The following is a 20,236-nucleotide window of genomic DNA, read 5'->3' as shown; positions in this document are numbered from 1 at the left end:
AGGAAGATAGGAAGATAAGTGTTGAATTGGGTGACATTCTCCTGGTTTGTCATGTTCTGTGAATAAAGGCTGCTTTCATGCATGTCACTGGATGAAAGGCTGAAATTTCTTCTATGATCTCAGTAGTATAATTCCTGATCCCACCAACCTGTGAAATAGCAAGAGATAGATTCATCGTCATGGAATGAGAATGGTTAATTTAATGATGATTGAAGAAGATTTTTAAACTTACTTCCTGGGTGTCTTCTCACTCCCAACTTCCTGATCTCATCATAGACAAAGATTAAAATACCAAATGGAACTGGAACAAACCACCACTGAACCCTGAAGAGAAAATAACCCAATGTGTTAACATTTAAAGAACCTTTTGGTTATTAACAAGCAAAAATGATTGTGTAAGTTAGTAAGTATAATATTAAACATTTTCTACCTATTGTTTCAATATTATGTTTTAATAAAAGATGTGTTCTGTAGATTACTGACAATTTGTTTTCCAACCCAGTCTGAACTATGATTTTAAGATGGTGACCATGTAAATGAGGACCTGTGTTTTTACCTGATGGGCATAAAGTTGAAGATATTAGGCATTCCAGGGCAGTAGCAAAGCAGATTACCCAGGCAGAGCTGGAAGACTATGGCGGACACCAGGACTCGGTTCCTACACACGAAAACATAAAATCTCCCAGTCGGATCTTGTTACAGTCACTTATTAGACCAAAGTTACCTTTATGGCAAAACACATGTGAAATTTCCCAGATAAATGTATCAAACTTGTGTTTTGTGTTTAGGAATTGCAAAATTAGTGTTTAACAAAGACTCTGTAGTCAGCTGTAGCTCTTAAGAAAAGTGGCTATACAAGCGTCTAATGTTGCCACTTTCCTGACTCTAGTTTCATGTGTTGCACTTTAAGCTCTTTTTGCTTAACTTCAAGACAATCAGCAGGGTTAGCTATCTTGGATAACAGTTAAACACTCAGACAGGAATTATGCTGGTTTTCTACTTTATCCTGCTTTCACAGTTATTGACAAACTAGAAATGTTCCCGCTTCACATTTAGCTAGTAGCAAGTCATGGTATAGACGGGTCTTTGCTGACCTGAAGAAGCCTTGCTGGAATGCAGAGAGACGTCGTGTTTTCCTGATGAGCACATCTGCGATCTGGCAAATCTCTATACTGACGAAAAACACGGTGTAGCACGTATATTCTTGATACAGCCTCTGACTGTAGGTCTGCACACAGAGAAGAGGAAATGAGAGAGTAAGTCCTTCCATAAAAAAATTACAAATATCCCTATTACCAAAAACACTTATAGTAACACTGAAAGTAAAACAGAAGGTCTAAGCTAACCCATTCTTGTCCATAGCTGTCTTGTAAGTCTTGAAGTTTGACGTCTTCCCACTGACCCCGCAGGCCAACGCATAAGAGTGGAAACCAACCCTCCTGAGCCATGGCGGTGAAATAATCAGTAAAACCTGCGTAAGACTGAATGGCTCCTAAAACAGAGATAGAATAAAAAGGTTCAGAAGTTTCTAAACAGTATGTAGATGCAGAGAGACCAAAATAGATATTCTAAGTATTAGCAGTACCATCTCATCTGCTGCACTTTGCAGGATGGACTGAGATAGTTTTGTGTTTGTCATTCAGTTAAGGGTAACTGGGATAAGCAATTCCAATAGTAAAACTGTACTGCATGTATATTTTAATGACACAAACACTTATAGCCGCACCTATCTGGAAGTATGAATACACAGCCAGGGCTTCGTTCACTAGGCGATCACGCCGGGGGTTCCTAGGTTTAAGGTGCATGATGTCACTCTCTGCTTTCTCGTATGCCAGAGAAACCGAGGGGAACTACACCAGAGAGAGAAATAAATATACGAGATATCAGTCCAACGCACATATGAGAGTGAAGAATATATTAATATCACTAAATCACCCACTGTTAAGGGCTAAACTGTGTGTGAGTGGTGCAAGCAAATATAGGATAACAGCAATCATCACTAGTTAAACCAAATTATCAGCGTAATGACCGTAATTAAGCAATTTTCTTTCTTAAGGAACTGGTACTAATGACATAATTACTCACAATGTCAGTGGCCAGTTCAATGAACAGGATGGTGATGCAGCCGAGAGGAAGAGGCACGCTGACGGTGATGTAGACCAGATATGGAGTCAACTCAGGAATGTTCTTTGTTAGCGTGTAGGCAATAGACTTCTTCAGGTTGTCAAAGATAAGACGGCCTACAGACACACATACACAGGTGTGACAACAAAAGGACTCAATGTGCTTTAGCTTTAACTGTTCATTGCTTAGTACAAGCAACTGCAGGATCTTTACAATTACCACAGGTTTTACCTCAAAATCAATAGTACTTTAAGTAGGAAAATATAAATTCACTCTACATACAACCACTTTTAATACACAGCAGAGTTTCTTCTCAAGTCTCACCCTGCTCCACTCCGGTGACAATAGAAGCAAAGTTGTCGTCCAGTAAGATCATGTCTGCTGCGTTCTTCGCAGCATCTGAGCCAGCGATCCCCATGGCGACGCCAATATCGGCCTTCTTAAGAGCGGGAGAGTCGTTCACGCCATCACCTGTCACAGCCACAATGGAGCCCTGGGGTGGTGAAAGATGAAAACAGTCATTAACCTGAACACACTGGGTAAAATGATATGAGCAAACCAATCTCTTCCCCTGCTGCTTCTTCATTCACTGTCCTCACAGGGGGGCCATAGTAAGGTCTAATATCTAATATCTTACTGTAAGGGGACCGTAAGATATTAGCATATGCTTTTATGAAACATGTGCACAACAAGTTTAAAAGTCAGCCCGCGAGTTATGAGGTGGAGGCAGGGTAGTGAGAGGTCACAGTGTATTTGTATTTACCAAACGCTGACAGCTCTCCACAATAATCAGTTTCTGCTGAGGGGATGTTCTTGCAAACACCATCTCAGGATGGTTGCGTAGCGCCTCGTCCAATTCATCGCTGCTCATGTCTTTCAGCTGGCCACCGCTGATCACACAAGCACGAGCTTCACTGTGCAGACACATACATATACATCGTTTATTTATTTGTCACAGACATATGCTGAATGATTGTGAGAAATAAACATTAGACTCAAATGTACAGACAGTCAAATGTATAAGCCACTGAAATGGGAATTGTTTAAACTGTGGTCTGAAGCGATGCAGTCACCTCTTGTTGACTTGTTCCACAGGTATGCGCTTCCTCTGGGCAATATCCTCAACTGTTTCGCTGCCTTCTGAGATGATGCCAACATTAGCTGCTATTGCCTTTGCAGTAATTGGATGGTCTCCAGTTACCATGATAACCTAAAGTTATGAGAAAAAAATTGCATTACGTGAGTAAAAACTATTTTTTAGAACTCAAACCATCTGAAAAACAAGCCGTTTAAGTGTGGCCATAGTAACGCACCCTGATACCAGCAGTACGGCATTTCATCACTGCATCGGGTACAGTGGCTCTTGGTGGGTCAATCATTGAGATGAGGCCAGCAAAGCACAATCCAGATGTGGGGAAATTCATGTCATCCGTTTCAAATTGATAGCCACGAGGAAACTCTTTCTCATTTAGATAAAGGTGACAGAAACCTGGGAGCGCAGGGAAGGATGGTTAAAAATACAAAACCCAAAGCACCACCAAAATTAATTACGTACTATCAATTATTACGGGCCATAAAACAAAGCTGATTACAGTGAAAATGTTTTGAAAGATTTGCTCAAACCTCCAACAGTGTGTGGCGGGAAAAACAAACAACTCTAGCAACATTTCATTGAGAAGCACTCTAACCCAGTACTCTTTCTCCCAGCCCTCCCAGGTCCATGTAAGCCGTCTGAAAGGATTCGCTCCACTGCTCGTCCAGCGGCACCTCCTGGCCTTTTACCAAAATGGTGGAGCAGCGTTCCAAAATACGTTCTGGTGCTCCCTTCATCACCAGCAGATAACGCAGGTCCAGTGGATCCTCTAGTTCATGGATAGACAGCTAAGGATCAGACAAGACAATTAAATAATGTAAAACTCCAGGTGACCACAAAATGATCTTTTTTTTATCATTAAGAATGCAGGGATTCATCAAGCATGACAAAATATCTTTGTTGCTACCTGAAACTTGTTGGTAGAGTTGAAAGGCACTTCCACAATTTTCTTAAAGCGGTTTCGGTAGTCCATGGTGTTTCCTACAGTGAGCTCAGTGAACTTGAGCAGAGCGGTCTCAGATGCATCTCCAACCACAATCCGCTATGAGAGGCGGTAAAAGCAATGTGATGAGAACAAATCTTTTCATGAGAGAGTTAGATAATGGGCCACCGAGCTACTATAACTTTATATAATGTTTATAATAAAGCAAGACTAAATGCAACATTTTGCAGGGTCAGAGTTGCACTATATGCAAGCTGACTCCAAATCAAGTCAAACCAAGTTTAATTAAATAGCACAGAGTTCACGTACATATGAGACAGTAACACCAGAGATCATCCTGTACCTTAGGAATGGGTATTCCTTCCTGGTCCGGTTTGAATATAGCTCTGTTGCAGAGGGCTGCAACTCTCGCCAGGGAACGCCACGTCTCTGATGACTGATCGAAACTTTGACCTATGCATATTTGATTATTGTTATAGAACTGTTTACAGCAATACAACTGGGTGATTTCAAAAGACACTGCTTTAAATGTGCTTATTTACCAGACTGATCTTCTGTGGTATCAGCAGCGTGAACGTGGTTGTCAAACCAAAGGTGAGCTACAGTCATCCTGTTCTGGGTCAGTGTGCCCGTCTTATCCGAACAGATCACTGAAGTGGAGCCTAAGCACACAAGGGTCAAAGGTTACACACGCGTCTTCTTTACGTACGAGAGACTGGATTTCATGAGGACATTTTTACGATGTTATGAATTGCATACGTGATAAACTTTTTGATGAAAGGCAATGGCAGTTTTTATTCATAAGACATTTCATTACATAAGCTTCATATGAAAGAGAAAACCTAAAAAATGTAGGTTTATTATAACTTGAGACAATAAAACAGCCAAAAAAAACTATTTAACACACAGACAGATATAAACTGTCAAGCCTGTGAAAAACCACTCAGCGCATTATTATTAACTAATATCTAAATATTGCCTAACTTGCAATGATTTTATCACCACAATTGAACTCAGTGAGACTTTAAATAATCTAATTATAAATAAAATGATCCCTTTCATCATGAAGTGATTTTATAATAAGCTGTCTCCGTTGAGTAACAGTCTGATATGCTGACCTAATGTCTCCACGGCCTCCAGGTTCTTCACAACACAGTTCTTCCTGGCAAGTCGCTTAGCAGTGAGAGACAGACAAACCTGTCAAAAAGAAACAGTTTGTTATGGGCTGGTGTGTTACTACAAAGAAGAACCACAGAGAAAACGAGTAACTGCATTAATCTGCGTACTAATACACAACACGTGATTCTTCAAAATGAGCACTTGTAAAGCTGGGTTCTCTTATTATAAGACAGACAGGTATTTGACACACACAGATGTTATAGTAGATGTGAAACTTACGGTTACTGTAGCAAGTAGCCCTTCTGGCACATAAGCCACCACAATAGCCATGAAGAAGATCATGGCTTCCAGGAAGGCATATCCAATAAACATGGCAACCACAAAGAAGGTAAACCCAAAAAAGATCGCAAGACCAGCAATGATGTCCACAAAATGCTCAATCTCGATAGCGATAGGCGTCTTCTCGTTTCCGACACCGCTTGCTAAGCTGGCAATCCGACCGATGATGGTACGATCGCCTGTGTTAATGATCACGCCAGTGGCCACACCTGCAGAGGAGAGGAGATACTGTATGTTTGTTTACCGTGTTTAGTTACTGCTTCTGCTTCACAACAAACTGAAAAATATTAGCAGAAGCCATCATAGGCCTATTTTAAGCAAAGATAATGTGTTAAAGAGTACAAAAGCCAACCCTATTATCTAATGTACCTTCCAGACAGGTTGTGGAGAAGAAAGCAACGTTCCTGGTCTCCAGGGGATTCTCGTGAGTACATTCGGGGCTCCTGGTTTGTGGTTCAGACTCCCCAGTCAAGGACGAGTTGTCAACCTGGCACACAAAGTATATTTACAAAAGATTTCCTACATATCTGCATGTTGAAATCGAGATAAGAAACAGAGGTGTGCGATAATGGACCGAGCTCTTTCATGTTTTTAATTCCATTAGCCAAGTAAATGTGAACCTTTTAGTGTCCCTCCATTATTCAAATCATCAACTCGTGTTATTTAAAGAAATTTTACTTTTTAAACTTTGACCATAGGCCTGCATTATAACATAGCATTATAACATTTCTAACAAAGCATCCAATGCTATAGGACAGTATCCTGTCCACAGTGCACTGCAGTATGTGTGTATTTTACCTTGCAGCCCTGACTAGTGATGATGCGAATATCAGCAGGGACTCTGTCTCCTCCTTTGATCTCCACCAGATCCCCCACCACTAGTTCGTTAGCATTGATCTGGTTCTTCTGACCATCACGGATTACTAGGGCTTGCTAATGTTGGAGAGTAGGTTGCCAGATTAGACAAGATGAAAGAGGATTAAAACATGAAGGCCAGAGAGATATAACAGACGTCATTAATAATATAGGCCAACATTTGGTAACATTTTGACACCTGCATTTGTGCAACTTACTTGTGGAACTAGGTTTTTGAAGCTGGCAATGATGTTAGTACTCTTGAATTCTTGGTAGTAACCAAAACAACCGGTTACCACGACAACAGCAATAAGGACAATGGCCAAGTACAGCTGGAGTGAGAGAGAGAGAGACAGAGGATGTTAAAATAGGATGTTGTTGCCCTCCTTCCCACAGTCTCTCTTCATTTACCTCCCGGTTCTCTCCGATACTTCCTGCTCAAATCAATTTACATGAGCCATAATGCATTCGGTTCAGTTGTACACTAAAGGAGAAGCAAGAGAAAGGGAAGAGTGCCGACTCACATCATCAAAGCTTGTGAGGTTCCCTCTTCCAAGTTCAATTCCAAAGGCGATGAAGCAGATAACAGCGGCAACCCACATGAGACACTGGAGGCCTCCAGCCAGCTGCCTGGCAAACTTCACATACTCAGGAGTTCCTTTAGGAGGCTTCAGCTCATTAAGACCATCTCTCTCCAAGACCTCTCGGGCGAATGAGGAGGTCAAGCCCTGTGGATGGAGTACAGAGCAAGACACATGAAAAAAAGTGAACTTTAAAAAAGGACAGAGGCACTGCCTTTGTCTTGTTTAATGTTGCATAATAAATAATAAATAAACAAGACTGAAATAAAAGATTAGAATTGTCTTACTTTATTGACACTGGTGGTGTACCTCATTTCAAGCTCTTCAATTGTTATTTCATGGTCATCCTGCAGAAGGAGACAGACAAAATTACAGAATTTCAGAAATCTTCCAAAGGGGAGATAGGAGTGAGCTAAGGTTATGTACTCATATCTAAATTGATGCATTTTGGTCAGATCTCAACAGCAGCTGGAATAAGTCATAAAAGTTACGTGGAAAGTGATAGAGCATAGGTGTCAAACTCTGGCCCACGGGCCAAATTTGGCCCGCAGCCTAATTACATTTGGCCCGCGAAGCCATACCAAATTACTATCAGAGCTGGCCTACTGGTATTATACAGCTAATATATATATTGTTTAGTATTAAGCTTTGCTTGTTCCATATTCAGTTTTTCAGCAAAACGTGTTTGAGTCCATAAGAAAAGATTCATTCTTATATCTGGAGGAATAAATATATTTCAATAAATATTAACATTAGCCCACGACTTTGTTCCAGTTTTGAATTTTGGCCCACTGTGTATTTGAGTTTGACACCCCTGTGATAGAGCCTTTATTCAACTAACGCCCAATCCTTTCTACATGATTAAAGGTGATAAAAGAACAGAGCTTTCTTAAAATCACTCACTATATCCATTTCTTTTTTCATGCCCTCCAGCTTTTCCTTCTTCTTCATCTTTTTCTTCTTCTTCTTGTCCATGTCGCCATTCATTTCGAACATGTCGTATGAGTCCTGAATGCAGGCAGATATGGAAACAATACTTAAGTCCATATATTTTTGATGGTGAAGAGACCAAAACAAAAATAATTTCATACATTTGGTATACACAGTACCCTTCAATGTGACCTTTGTATTGCTAACATTAAATGCTTCTTAAATGAGTTTTGTGTTAAATTATTTTTTTACCACTTCGTTACAAAACCCACAGATGAACTGTACAGTTAGATAAATAATACTTATGTATTTATGTATATATCTGATATTATGTATTGCTAATTTCAACTGAGGCATTTCTGTATACTGCACAGTTATTTATAGACATCTATAAACATATACGCTTTTTTGAACCCATTCCCAAATATACCAGAAACTACAAAACAGGTATATTTTATTCTTATATTAGATCGACCTGCTGCTCTTTTTCACACTTAATTCATAATATTCTGTGTCACCTACTTTCATGGTTGCAGGTGTGACAGGGGAAGGTTCTCCCAAATCAATGGAGGTCCACACCACTCGGTCCTTCTTTGCCCCCGAAATTTTGTCACTTAAGGTACAGTCCCGAACACACGCCCTGTTTCTCACTCTCTCTCACACACGCACGCGATCATACACACACACACAATGGTCTGAGACACAACAAATTTTCTGGGAAAGGTTTTTATACCTCAAAAAGTCCTTTTAATTTGCACATGCGCACTCACACTGCTGGAAACAGACTCGTGTTTATCAAGCAGCCTGCGTAAAATGTCACCTCTAGTCAGGTTACACGGAACACACACACACACACACACTAGCTTATGATATGAGTGAAACTGTATTGTGTATCTCTTATCTAACCTTAGCATGTTTTTCCTGATAAACTGAATGAAATTAAAAGCAAGGAACAGTGAAGGTTAATAGAGACCAATGTCATTCCAACCACATAATCTTAACATTGCAGTGCACCCACTACCTCCCAATATTGAACAACAATCCACTTTACATTGATAGATTCTGATAAATTCAGACATCTAATTGACTGAATTATTGAAAATAATTCACTGATTATTACTAATTATATAAGTATATAATAAAATGTAGTTCTGATGGCAAAGATGTGAAAAAACAGACATAACTAAAATTCACAGCCTAACAGCTGTGCCACAGGACCAGACAGCCAATGACGGCCTGCAGCTCCACAAAGCAAAATACAAACAAAAACATCAGAGGGAAAATTGCCTGCAGCTTGTGTTAATCAGCTGTCACACCTGCTGCCAATCTCATCTTATCCGCGGTGCTGGAGCAGGTTACCTCGACCACAGAGGAAGGTTAATGGTGTCAGCGTGTTCACTGATGTCGCTTACCTCCCGCTGCAAGCTGAGTGTCGCAGAGACTGGCACTGTGACAGCTCATGCTCGTTCGGTCTAAGCCCATATCCTCCTCCGTTAACAGCATTAACCCCAAACTACCACCACACATGATTAATGCACTCCTGTCTGTCCACAGGTGTGGAATGTGGTTGCCATTTATGTTTCTTTGTGATTCCTACAGCTGCATCACAACCCTAAAAATAAAAGGTAAAGCAAAAAAAAAAACATGAGCACTAGATCACATATATGTGTACATTTATTGTGCTTTACCAAATAGCTAAAGAACCCATTCAAATATGCACGTGATATGTGAGTATCTGGGTCTATTATCTGCTATATTAATGTCAATGAGATGATGCAAATTAATTTTACCAGTTCCTTCTACCTTATTCTGAATCTCCACCTTTACTGGCTATTTGATTTTTAAACATTAGCAATTGCAAATCAATCGATTTAATCCAAATCAAAAAACTGTAATGATGAATAGGCCATGTGGTTAATAAGTACAAAAAAAGATTTAGCTTGTATAGAGACCGTCGTGTTGAGGGACAAAACGTTTAGTAGTTTTGACTCAGTTTGGACTTTGCTTATCAGATATTAGATTGGAAAGACGCAAAGAAGAAAAAATATGAATGTAATTTTTAGAAATACATTTAAAAATAATAAATGGACAGTTCAGAGTTGATTTATGTATCAACATATACTTTATCTATAATAGCCTGTGGTTATGTACCAAACGGAGTTAAGGTCATACTGTCCCTTACCTGTTCCTACGTAGAACTCTTTGCATGCTGTGTAAATAAAAAGATAAATAGCAGGTACGATAAGCTGTGTTTAAGGGAGTCAATATTATACCACACTGTATAATAGTCTGTACAACAGTGGTTAGATAATCAAAGTACTTTTATCAGCTCTAAGAACGCAGTGCTGGAGGGTGGATAGGTGAGGGGAAACTCTCTGCTCAGATTGTCGTCTGCAGGGCCCAAACATGATAGAGCCTCTGCCGTGTTTTTACAGATGTCTGCAGACACTCATTGTTGGACCACTCTCCCTTCCTCATTTATACATACTGACAATGGCTTGAAGGCAAAATTTCAAGTTTTTGTGTAATTTGACATATATCAGCCTTTTCTCCCTGTTTCCCTTCCTTAAGCATGTCTTCATTACAGCCAACCTTGCACAGAGACCATTTCTGATGAGGCTCTAGCAAACAGTAGATGGGTAGAATAAAGGTCCAGATGCATATCTCATATTCTGTATCAGGACTTTGCTTAATTGTTTCCAATTTCATAAGAACATGACTTTCAGATACTATTCATCTGTTGTAAATAGTGTTTTGGGATGCTACTTATTCTTTTGTCCTCCATCCAGGGCTGAACTCTTAGTCGAGGTGGCTCACCATGATTACTCAGTATATATTTATTATTGAAACTGACACAAGTTTTAGTCAGTTGGTACTATAAGCAGTGGCCATTCACTGGTCAAGTAGCCATTCATTTTGTTTGAACCCTTGAACTTCTCCCTTCCTTATTATGTCCCTCCATCTATTTTCTTACCGAGTTTATTTAACCCCTCCTTTGTCTCTTCCTCACTCTGTTGTTGGGGCTGCTGTCCCGCCTCCTGCACTTCTCCAAGACTAATGCTAACAACAGCAGCCTCCTGTGACTGTGAGAAAGTCACCATAAAAGGTTTGTATTTTGTTTGATTTTGCTGGTACTGTGTGTGTGTGTGTGTGTGTTTCTTTGTTTTTCTCTCTCTCTCAGCTTTTCAGCTCCACCTTTTCACCACTTTCATTAGACTTTCCATTGGCCCATTAAATCCAGGTATGCCACATTCAGACAGTCCAGCCCTGCCTCCACCGCTCTGGTTTCCCCAAGTTTTTGTTTTTGCTGTAGCTCTTTGGAAATCACTTTGCCTGTCAAAATGGTAACCTACAATAATATAGAAAATAAAATGGGAACTAGTGATGGGTTTTTGTGCCTAAAGATAGAATTTAAAATTAGTTCTTTGCTAAGTTGTCTGTTATGTGTAGACACAGCACTGGTTCACCCCTTTTTGAATGATTCTTTGGTCAATGTTAAGTGGCTGATCAAAAACAAAAAAAAAAGAAGAAGAAGAAAAAGAGAAAGAGAAAGCCCAATTCCTGTGAAAATGGCCAGGTACAAGGACAGTGCTGATGAATGAAAAAGCAGCCAATGTTGAAAGATTGACTGACCCTCAGAAAATCTGTAGAACTATTGCTCAAGAAGAAAAAAAATGTAAGCAAAATATAACAAAGTAATGCAATGGGTGGTTCAAGAGTTTTGCACAGTGCTTTCTCCTGTCAAGTGTGATGAGAGCCTATGGGCTCAAAATGTGGTCATAAATATTTTGTACTTGTAAAAAAGATTTGTATGTGTAAAAAAGATTTGTATGTGTAAAAAGAATTTGTGTGTGTGTAAAAAAGATTTGTATGTGTAAAAAAGATTTGTATGTGTAAAAAGAATTTGTGTGTACAAAATATTTATGACCACATTTTGAGCCCATAGGGAGAGCGTTCACACCAACTGTGACAGTAAACTAAGTAGCTTGCAAATAAGACAGATTTGCCCTGAATGTGAGCTTCATGTCATTCATGAACTGGTGAACGTTTGGATTTGGTTTATATAGAAATGCATTACATTATAAAATAGATTTAAATAAAAGGCTGGTTTTTGTCCAACAATAAAGTCAAACACACGTTTTGCACTATTGAACGTGACCTGGACTCTCGATTCTTGTCGGGCGACTCGAAACATTTCCAGCCAATGACAGCGACATCCGCTGATCACGTGACAGCGTCCGACGACGTCAATTTTCTGCGACCACCTCTCCTAGACACTTTCCATGTGAACAACTTTCGCCAAAATAATCGTAAATTAAAGGTAAGCCTTTAGTTATTTGGGTAGCCGGTGAAACCGTGCAGTAAGTCTGCTCTCCGACGCACAGACATGAGTATTATGAGGGGAGGTAGATGGAAGACCGGCGTTTCACTGCGCCTCTTCCTCTCTACAAGGTCAGGATTCAACGTTACATGACAATACCAGCGTGTTCTCTCTTGCTGCCGGGTTCCGTGTAAAGAAGATGGGTTTTAATCAGCGTTAGAATAGCATGTACTGCAGAGCTAGGTTTAAATGCATTATTGACGAAGAAAAACTGCGTACCACTGGTTACACAACCACTTTTATCACCTTTAGCGAAACTGTTCAGGAAATCTGTATCACAAGTAGAAGATGAAACATGGCTAAAGCATTTGGCGGACTTGAAAATGTGTTAACTTGTAGTGAGATTCAAAAGGCGACCCTTTTCTTATAGCCACACTTAATGTTGAATTCTCTACTGCCCCCTCAGGTTTAAAGTGGGATGGTGACACCAGCTGCTGAGCTGTGAGAAAGCCCTTCTTTCCTGTCTGTAGCCACTCTCTGTCTCTCAGACTCCATGGCTGGCCGCCTCCTGGGCAGATGTGCCCGTCTGCTCTGCAGGTCCTCCTCTCAGGCCTCAACTGCTGCTGCTGCTCGCCTACCTCTATCTGCTGCTGGGTCCGCAGAGTTTCAAAGAGCCAAGGGCTGGCCATGGCTCACAGAGAGGTCAATGTGTGAAAGAACAGCAGTTACCAAAGAAGACCACTATTCAGTGAGCCCTACTCGCACACAGCTGGACGAAACGGTGGACAAGGCAACAGTGCCAGAGGACATCCTGTCTGCTTGGGAAAAGTATGGAGGTAATGGTAATCAAGCTGCCACCACTCTCATGAAGTGGGCCCAGCTGGTACTAAAAACGAAGGGAAAGTTTAAGGAACAACAACCAGAACTGATGATGGATTCAAGGCTCCTGGATATGATGAATACTTTATCTCGGCAGGTACATGAGTGAAGTGCACTAGCTCTGCCCTCATCTATTAAAGTTATCAACATTCAAAAGGATTTTAAGCTTGTCTGATGAGATAAATATCTCATTTATCTTTGTGTATTCTAGGTGGCCTCTGTGTGGAACAGCAGTCTAGTGACTGTCTTGCGAACTCTCTGGATTATGGGCGTTTCCCCCGGTGATCCAGTGCTCAGTTCTGTCCAGACAGAAGTCCTGTGGAGAATTCGAAGGCTGACGTACAGACAGCTGGGCTACTTGGTAGACTGGGGAGCAGGCAGGAAAGGTCAGCAGGATGTGGAACTAGTGAACGCTACGCTTAAACAACTTGAACTGCGCTGGACTGAGATTGATGATACGAAAACTGTCAGTGCGCTGATATCCAAAGGAGAACGCATGTCGCCAAGCTTGATGGACAGACTGGAGGACAAGGTATCAGACTTCAAACAACGGTCACCTTTAAAACACGGTTAAAGTTCCAGTTTTGAAGTTTAAAGTTTTAATGTCAGTGTTTTAGGCAGATTTCTGTGTTTAAAAGTTTGGCCCTTCTTACTGGGTTAAAGTCATTTGCATGCAATCCCTTGAGATTGCAAAATGGAGAAAGCATGTGTGAAATTTTATATATATATTATAGAAAAAGTTGAAATATTAATGTGTTGATTAGAAATGATAAAAATGATTGTGTCTGCAGTGGCAGCACAGTGAAAGTAACTTAGATTTAGACACTGTGTCCATATAAATAAAACTCTGTACAGAGATTTTACCTAGTATTTAAGGCAGTGATACAGTCATCTTCTTCTTTCATTTAAGTTCTTTTGGAGTATAAATATAACCTAAGAGTGGGATATGTTAATATATTTTGCCTCAGCTTACTGTCATTTTCCTCTGTGCATTTATTCTAGTATCATTTTAATGTTTTCATCTAACTTACTATTATCATTTTTATATTATTACTCCATTCCCTAATTATTATTATTATTATTATTATTATTGTTTTTATTCTTCTTGAATTACTTGTGTTGTTTCTTTGTTAATTTTAATTGCTTATGCAGCTGGGCAAGATCAGTTGTGTTTAATGTGCTATATGAATACACTGATTTGACTTGACATATATTGAAATCATATGAAGGATCCTCTTTCTCCACTTTTAGGCTTTGGAGCTTGCAGAGGGCTTTTCAGGAGAAGATATTCGCAAAGTCTGTGTATCTTTGGCAGCTCAGAGTCGTAGAAGTGTCCCACTTCTCAGGGCTCTGTCCTACCACCTTCTCCAGAAACCCTCGGCAGAGTTCACCACACCTTTGATAATGGACATGGCCTTTGCATACGGTAATAACACCATAAATAATAGGCTATGTATGTGTTATCATCACAAGTCTTTATATTAGGTTTGATAAACCTGATGAATGAGGTTTAGTTGTGTTTTGTATATGACTGTCTGCTCACACACTCTGCGCTGCTAACAACAGAACATTTATCATTGCTTTTAGGGAAGCTGAGTTTCCACCATTCTCAGGTATTTCAGCGAATGGCCTCAGAGTTATTACCCAGAGTCCCTGAGCTCAGTTCTGCTGACATCACACGCTGCGCTAAGTCACTTGGTTTTCTCAAATGGCTCCATATGCCTCTCTTTGAAGCCTTTGCTGAGGTGAGTAATCAGCCCCTGATAAAAGTCATTTTCAAAACATTGAGCATCTGTGATCTTAAATTCTCTCTCTATACATTTTGTTTTATCAGCACTACACAGCAAACAGCGACAAGTATACTACTTCTCAGCTGTGTAATCTGCTCATGACTTTTGCCAGACTGGGCTTTCAGCCCAGCAAAGGAGAAGAGTTCTTTAACAAGGTGCTAATGTCATTAAAGGCTTTTTGTTGATTGTGCACATTTCGTTCTGCTTCCTAACTGAAACGATTGCTCTCTGTGCTGTTTTGATTAAAGGTGCACTCTGTGTTGGAGAAGGCTCTCTCAGGCCTGGAACCCTTTCTGAAAACGGATGTGGTTTGGTCTCTGTGTGTGCTACAGCAGGCCAAACCCCACGATCTCATTCCCCTCATACAGCAAAATCACGTTTCCAAACTTTCAGGTAAGACTCAGTACTGTGTGTGCGTTTATCCTCAATTCTCAGTTCTGCAGATATGCGCTTTATATGACACAGCAGGCTCACACAAGTAAATCAGGTTTCCTCTAAATTGTCAGACGTTCAGGGTGAAATACACGGCCTGCTCCTTTAAAGTAGGAGAGGCTGGTGAATGTGCTTCAGGTAATTGATAAGGAAGCCCCTATCACATTACCAATATTCCTGGTATGCGTTGAGGCGGAAACAACAGATGATAACAGCAGGACATCCAATCAGACCCAAAAAACCAGCACAAAGATTGTTTTGCCAAATAAAATAAAAGACTTGAAAAACATCCCTCCCACAATTCAGAGCCGAATCCCCACACAGCACCTATGTGATACCACAGAGGAAAGAGATACTGGCTGAAGGTTTTACAAGCTGAAACATGGAGGAAATGTTCACCACAGCTGTCATGGAGACCGATACATAAAGCAGCTCAAAGATTGTAAACTAAATAGTCATACCAGAATAAAGAGCTGACAGGAACATGTTGGCATGGGATACTTTTTTAGTGCAGTTGATTCATTTTATTCTGACTTTATGTGCATTACAATAATCTAATGCTTGTTTTACCTTTAGTGCAAACTTCTTAAAGTATATTTAAAAGAAAATGGAATTTAGATACAAAATATGATACTGTTCCCTTAAAAATAAATACTGAGCTGCCTTGGTGGTGGTCTGCGTTCTCTGAGTCTCAGTTTTTGAGAGATTTTGACTTTGTTTGGTTGCTACCTTTGCAAGGTCTCCCGTGTAAAACCAGATTTGATCTCAGTGGTACTTCCTTGTTAAATAAAGGGAATAGATAAATGAAAATGAATTGACCCCGTAGTTTTCTTAATCACAGGTTTTAGCCCTAACTGTGGTTGGTGTGCACAAACAAAGACAATTGTATAGACCTCTTACCACTCACAGTAGCTGGTGAAGTAGAGCTGAGTGACTGAATCAATGTAACTGCAATGCAGGGATGCTAACCACCAAACTGTCTGGGCTATATAGGCAAGACAGGAAGGACATTTTTAAGAAAAAAAAGAAAAAATATATATATAAAAGACCTCAGATTTCTCTGATTCCCATCTTTTTTTCTCTTTTTTTAACGTTGTGTTGTAGTGTCTTTCTAGGCATTTATGGTTAACTACCTAAATGCCATTCCTGCTCAGCAGATGGCAGTACCACACCACTATACTTCTGACAGGACAAGATTGATCATCAGTCCCATTTTCCTGTAGAGACAAAAAATTGCTTTGTTTCCTCAAACCTTCTTGTAAGGGTTTTGGAAGCCCTGTTGCCAGTGAGTTGTCGTCACTCATTCTCTCTTTCCTTTGTGTTTTTTTTCCCCTCACTATAGAAGGAAGTCCAGCTCGAGCAGAGAACTACAAACTGAAGCTCTTGCATATCGCTGCTACTCTCAGCTTGGAGCATCCTGGTTCTTTGGATACTCTGTCCTCTCAGAGTGTCCCGTCTTTCCCGGCCAGCAGCTCCCCCCTGTCCCCTCTGCAGAGAACCCTGAGAGAAACATTACTGAAGTTTGTGGGCGGGAGGTCAGAGGCCCTTCGCGTTGGTGTTGACACAGTGTATGGATGGACTATTGGTAAGGAGATATAATAAGCCTGGAGATATAATATGAGATTACATGCATCATCACTACTAGAGCGGTTTTGTTTTTTATGTTGTTCTCAGATGGTGAGCTGGTCGTGGATGCTGACAACAAACCAGTTGACATGGTAACAATAAAAGCCCCTCATCTACCAAGCGGAGGAGGAGATCAGGCTTTACCCACAGGAGCACGATGGTGAGTCATAGGGAAGAGTCATGTGGGTTTGGGTACTTAAAGATTTATTTTGAGCTTTTTAATGTTGCAGCATCTTTTGCTCCAGGAATCTAAATATATTTGTCCTCCTGTTTCCCCACATGTTTTTTTTAGGGTAGCTTTCCTATCTTGGGAATTTCCCAACTTTGGCTCAAAGAGTAAAGACCTTCTGGGACGTTTTGTCATGATGAGGCGACATCTTCAGTTGGCTGGCTTCATCACAGTAGAGGTGAGTAGAAGCCAGCGTTGTAGCAGTGCCTGAGATGGTGGTGTTTTTCCCCCCACAGTGACTGAATAATTTTCTCTATATAGGCTGAACAGCTCTGTTTGTTCTTTAGATTAGTTTTTTGTATTGCCCAAACTCAGACACACACTAAAGCCAACTGAAATAGAGATCTTCTGTTTTTTTTCTCTGCTCGTGAGCAATATTTCAAAGAAAAGAAGCAGAGAACCAGCACTGCCGCTGCTGCTGTTTCTGTCAGGCTGATTGTGTGCAAACAATGGAGCTAATACTTGTATAGCTGAGAGTCAGGTGGGCCCCACTGCAGTCTGTGGTATAAATAGAGCTCCAGCCGCAGCTCTGCCTCATCTAGGCCAATCCAAGCTCTGTCTCTTCTCTCATCTAGGACAATCTCCTTAGCCAACAGTGGACTCACTTGCTTGTCGGGTTGCAGTGTTTCAGACTGTATTAACTGACCAACTATATGAATCTAAGAGTGAAAACCAACATTTTATTTTAAATATACATCTTTAATGGTGACAGATGGTCATCAGCTCTGTAAACACATGCTTTGTCTGTTTTATTTTCTTTCAGGTGCCGTATTACGAGTGGCTGGAGCTCAAGACAGAGTGGCAGAAATTAGCCTACCTCAAAGATAAAATGGGGAAGGCTGTGGCCGAGGACATGGCCAAGTGAACTGGGCAACATTTGCAGGCTCAGCTAAATCGGAGCTTTCCCAATCAAATGTGGGACCACCGGGAATACACACACCCACGTTCACACACTCAGAACAGAGCAGAATTGCAGAGAAGCTCTCATATACTGGCACGAAAAAAAGAAAAGGGAAAAAAAAAGCATATTTTCCATCTGGTTCCCTTGGAAACGTGTGGGGCTTTCCCTGTTTCCATGGTGACAGTGATAAAGAGTTTTGGAGCCAGAGAGAGGCTGAAATGAACACAACAGCTCCTGCAGAAATTTTATGATCGAGGACTAAGTCATCAGTGGTGACAAGGCAAAACCGAAGCAGCACGGCTGTGTTTCAATTTGTTCCTAATGTGCTCAGCGTCAGGGCGTGAATATACTGAAATAACTTATCTCTGAATGTGTGTCATCTTGTGATGGAATAAATTGTTTTATTTAATTTTTTTTTTTACCTCCCTTTGTGTTTTAATGCTGTTGCATTCGTTTGCTTTGAGTGGCACTCAGATACAAGATGCTCAATTCTGTGTTTTGCAGCTAGTTTGCACATCACTCTCCTGTGTGTGTGTGTGTGTGTGTGTGTGTTGATGAATCTTCTCACTGCTGTGTCAGATAAAATGACGAGTCATTTGATGTCCAGATTTTCTGTATTGAGCGGCAACATGAATTTTGTGAATGCGTTATCTCTTAATAGAATAGAATTCAACTTTATTGTCATTGCACATGCACAGGTACAGGGCAACGAAATGCAGTTTGCATCCATCCAGAAGTGCTTTAGTGATATAGATATATTACAATATATATTAGCATAATATAGATATGTAAGTATATTACAGAAATGGGTCTATTATGGTATGTTATAATGTACACGGTATGAAGTATGTTGTGAATATTCTATAACTATAGGTATGTACAGGCTGTAGTGAGTACAAGCTATGTACAGGATATGAACAGGATATAAATATGAAAAACTACAGAATATGAAATAAATAACTTTACAGAAATCTGAGATATACAGTTATACAGAAATGGGAACTATGCAAGTTGTAAACAGTTGTAGGGTTAAAAATTATCGTATGTACAGAATGATTATTTACAGAGCTATACAGTAGTGCAGTTAAGTTAAATAACTCCACCGCATTTGAATTAATTTTTCCAAACTTCATACGCATGTGCATTAATGTGCATGTTTACTGAAGCCCAGCAGTATTGCCACGATGAAACATGCTAGGGTAAACTTCACTGATAAAACACGTTGCTCACTTGAAACTGCTTACACATCATCATGGGCAGCTGCAGCAGCTCTCAGTTCAGAGGCTGTTGTGGCGTATAAAGGAAGACGGACAACTGCAAACCAGGGCAGAGGAGAGAACTTAACGATGGTTAAAGCACTGCGTGGATAAAACCAGAGCCAAGAATGAGGCAGCAAGAAAGAAAATATTACTTAACTCGAATACACTTTCCAAAGAAATCGATTTGAGATTGCTGCTTCTTCTCTCCTTTGTTTCCTGCTGTTTAAAAGTTGCAGCTTAATGGTGTTAAGCAAAATTTCAGGATAAAGGTAAGATAGGGTTAAAGTTAAATTATTACCTGAACAGTATTTCTGGTAAAAAACAAAAACATGAAATGTGTAACTTTTTGTGTTGCGTGTCTCACAGGAACAATCTATGGTGGCACTGTGACAATACACAAAATTAAATGTGTGTTTATAGTCCACACTTTTGACTCCCACTTTCTGCATGTTATTAATCAGAAATATCGGCAGATTTGACAAAATTAGCTGATAACACCTTCCTGTGACTGCTTAGTGGGATTGCTGATGTTAAAGTAAGTGAAATCAAATAAGGAAAAGTGTGGCATCTTGATATTAAAGAACACTTTCTCTGATGATCAATCAGTGACTTACCTGAATCAAGGAGTAATAACAGAACAGAAGAAGTGTAATGGTAACACTGGTGATGGCTATGCTGACAGCATGTACTCTGGAAATCTGCTACATTTCTATTTTGCTCAGCTCCACTCTTTAACCTCCATCAAGACCAGGAAGTTAACAGAGCTTCACACAAGCACTGACGTAAAATGAGATTAGATCTGTTGGCCTCGCGTC

At 40.3% G+C, this 20,236-nt stretch overlaps 2 protein-coding genes across 2 annotated transcripts; one reads left to right on the top strand and one right to left on the bottom strand.

The window, feature by feature from the left end:
* Positions 1-58: 58 nt before the first annotated feature.
* On the bottom strand, positions 59-8,041 carry LOC146377651 (potassium-transporting ATPase alpha chain 1). The gene is made up of 23 exons (XM_084942630.1): positions 7,958-8,041; positions 7,342-7,401; positions 6,998-7,201; positions 6,692-6,805; positions 6,417-6,551; positions 5,988-6,105; positions 5,559-5,827; positions 5,279-5,357; positions 4,703-4,822; positions 4,504-4,613; positions 4,125-4,259; positions 3,813-4,005; positions 3,438-3,613; positions 3,198-3,334; positions 2,888-3,038; positions 2,449-2,617; positions 2,086-2,240; positions 1,727-1,850; positions 1,347-1,492; positions 1,095-1,228; positions 557-658; positions 233-324; positions 59-148 (listed from the first exon to the last, which is right to left on the bottom strand). Exons 1-23 carry the CDS (start codon positions 8,039-8,041, stop codon positions 120-122), a joined length of 3,036 nt encoding a protein of 1,011 aa, XP_084798756.1. The 3' UTR covers positions 59-119.
* Positions 8,042-12,217: 4,176 nt separating this feature from the next.
* tbrg4 (transforming growth factor beta regulator 4) lies at positions 12,218-18,576 on the top strand. The gene is made up of 11 exons (XM_084944804.1): positions 12,218-12,305; positions 12,772-13,281; positions 13,396-13,716; positions 14,436-14,610; positions 14,772-14,929; positions 15,019-15,129; positions 15,223-15,367; positions 16,749-16,991; positions 17,081-17,192; positions 17,325-17,439; positions 18,025-18,576. Exons 2-11 carry the CDS (start codon positions 12,859-12,861, stop codon positions 18,124-18,126), a joined length of 1,905 nt encoding a protein of 634 aa, XP_084800930.1. The 5' UTR covers positions 12,218-12,305; positions 12,772-12,858; the 3' UTR covers positions 18,127-18,576.
* Positions 18,577-20,236: the final 1,660 nt, after the last annotated feature.

Source organism: Perissodus microlepis, chromosome 11 (genome assembly GCF_051167445.1).
Source record: "Perissodus microlepis isolate ML-2025 ecotype Zambia chromosome 11, ASM5116744v1, whole genome shotgun sequence".
In the NCBI taxonomy this organism is placed as follows: Eukaryota; Metazoa; Chordata; class Actinopteri; order Cichliformes; family Cichlidae; genus Perissodus; species Perissodus microlepis.
Note: the sequence above shows the minus strand (reverse complement) of the source record. Positions and strands in the feature narration are given on the sequence as shown.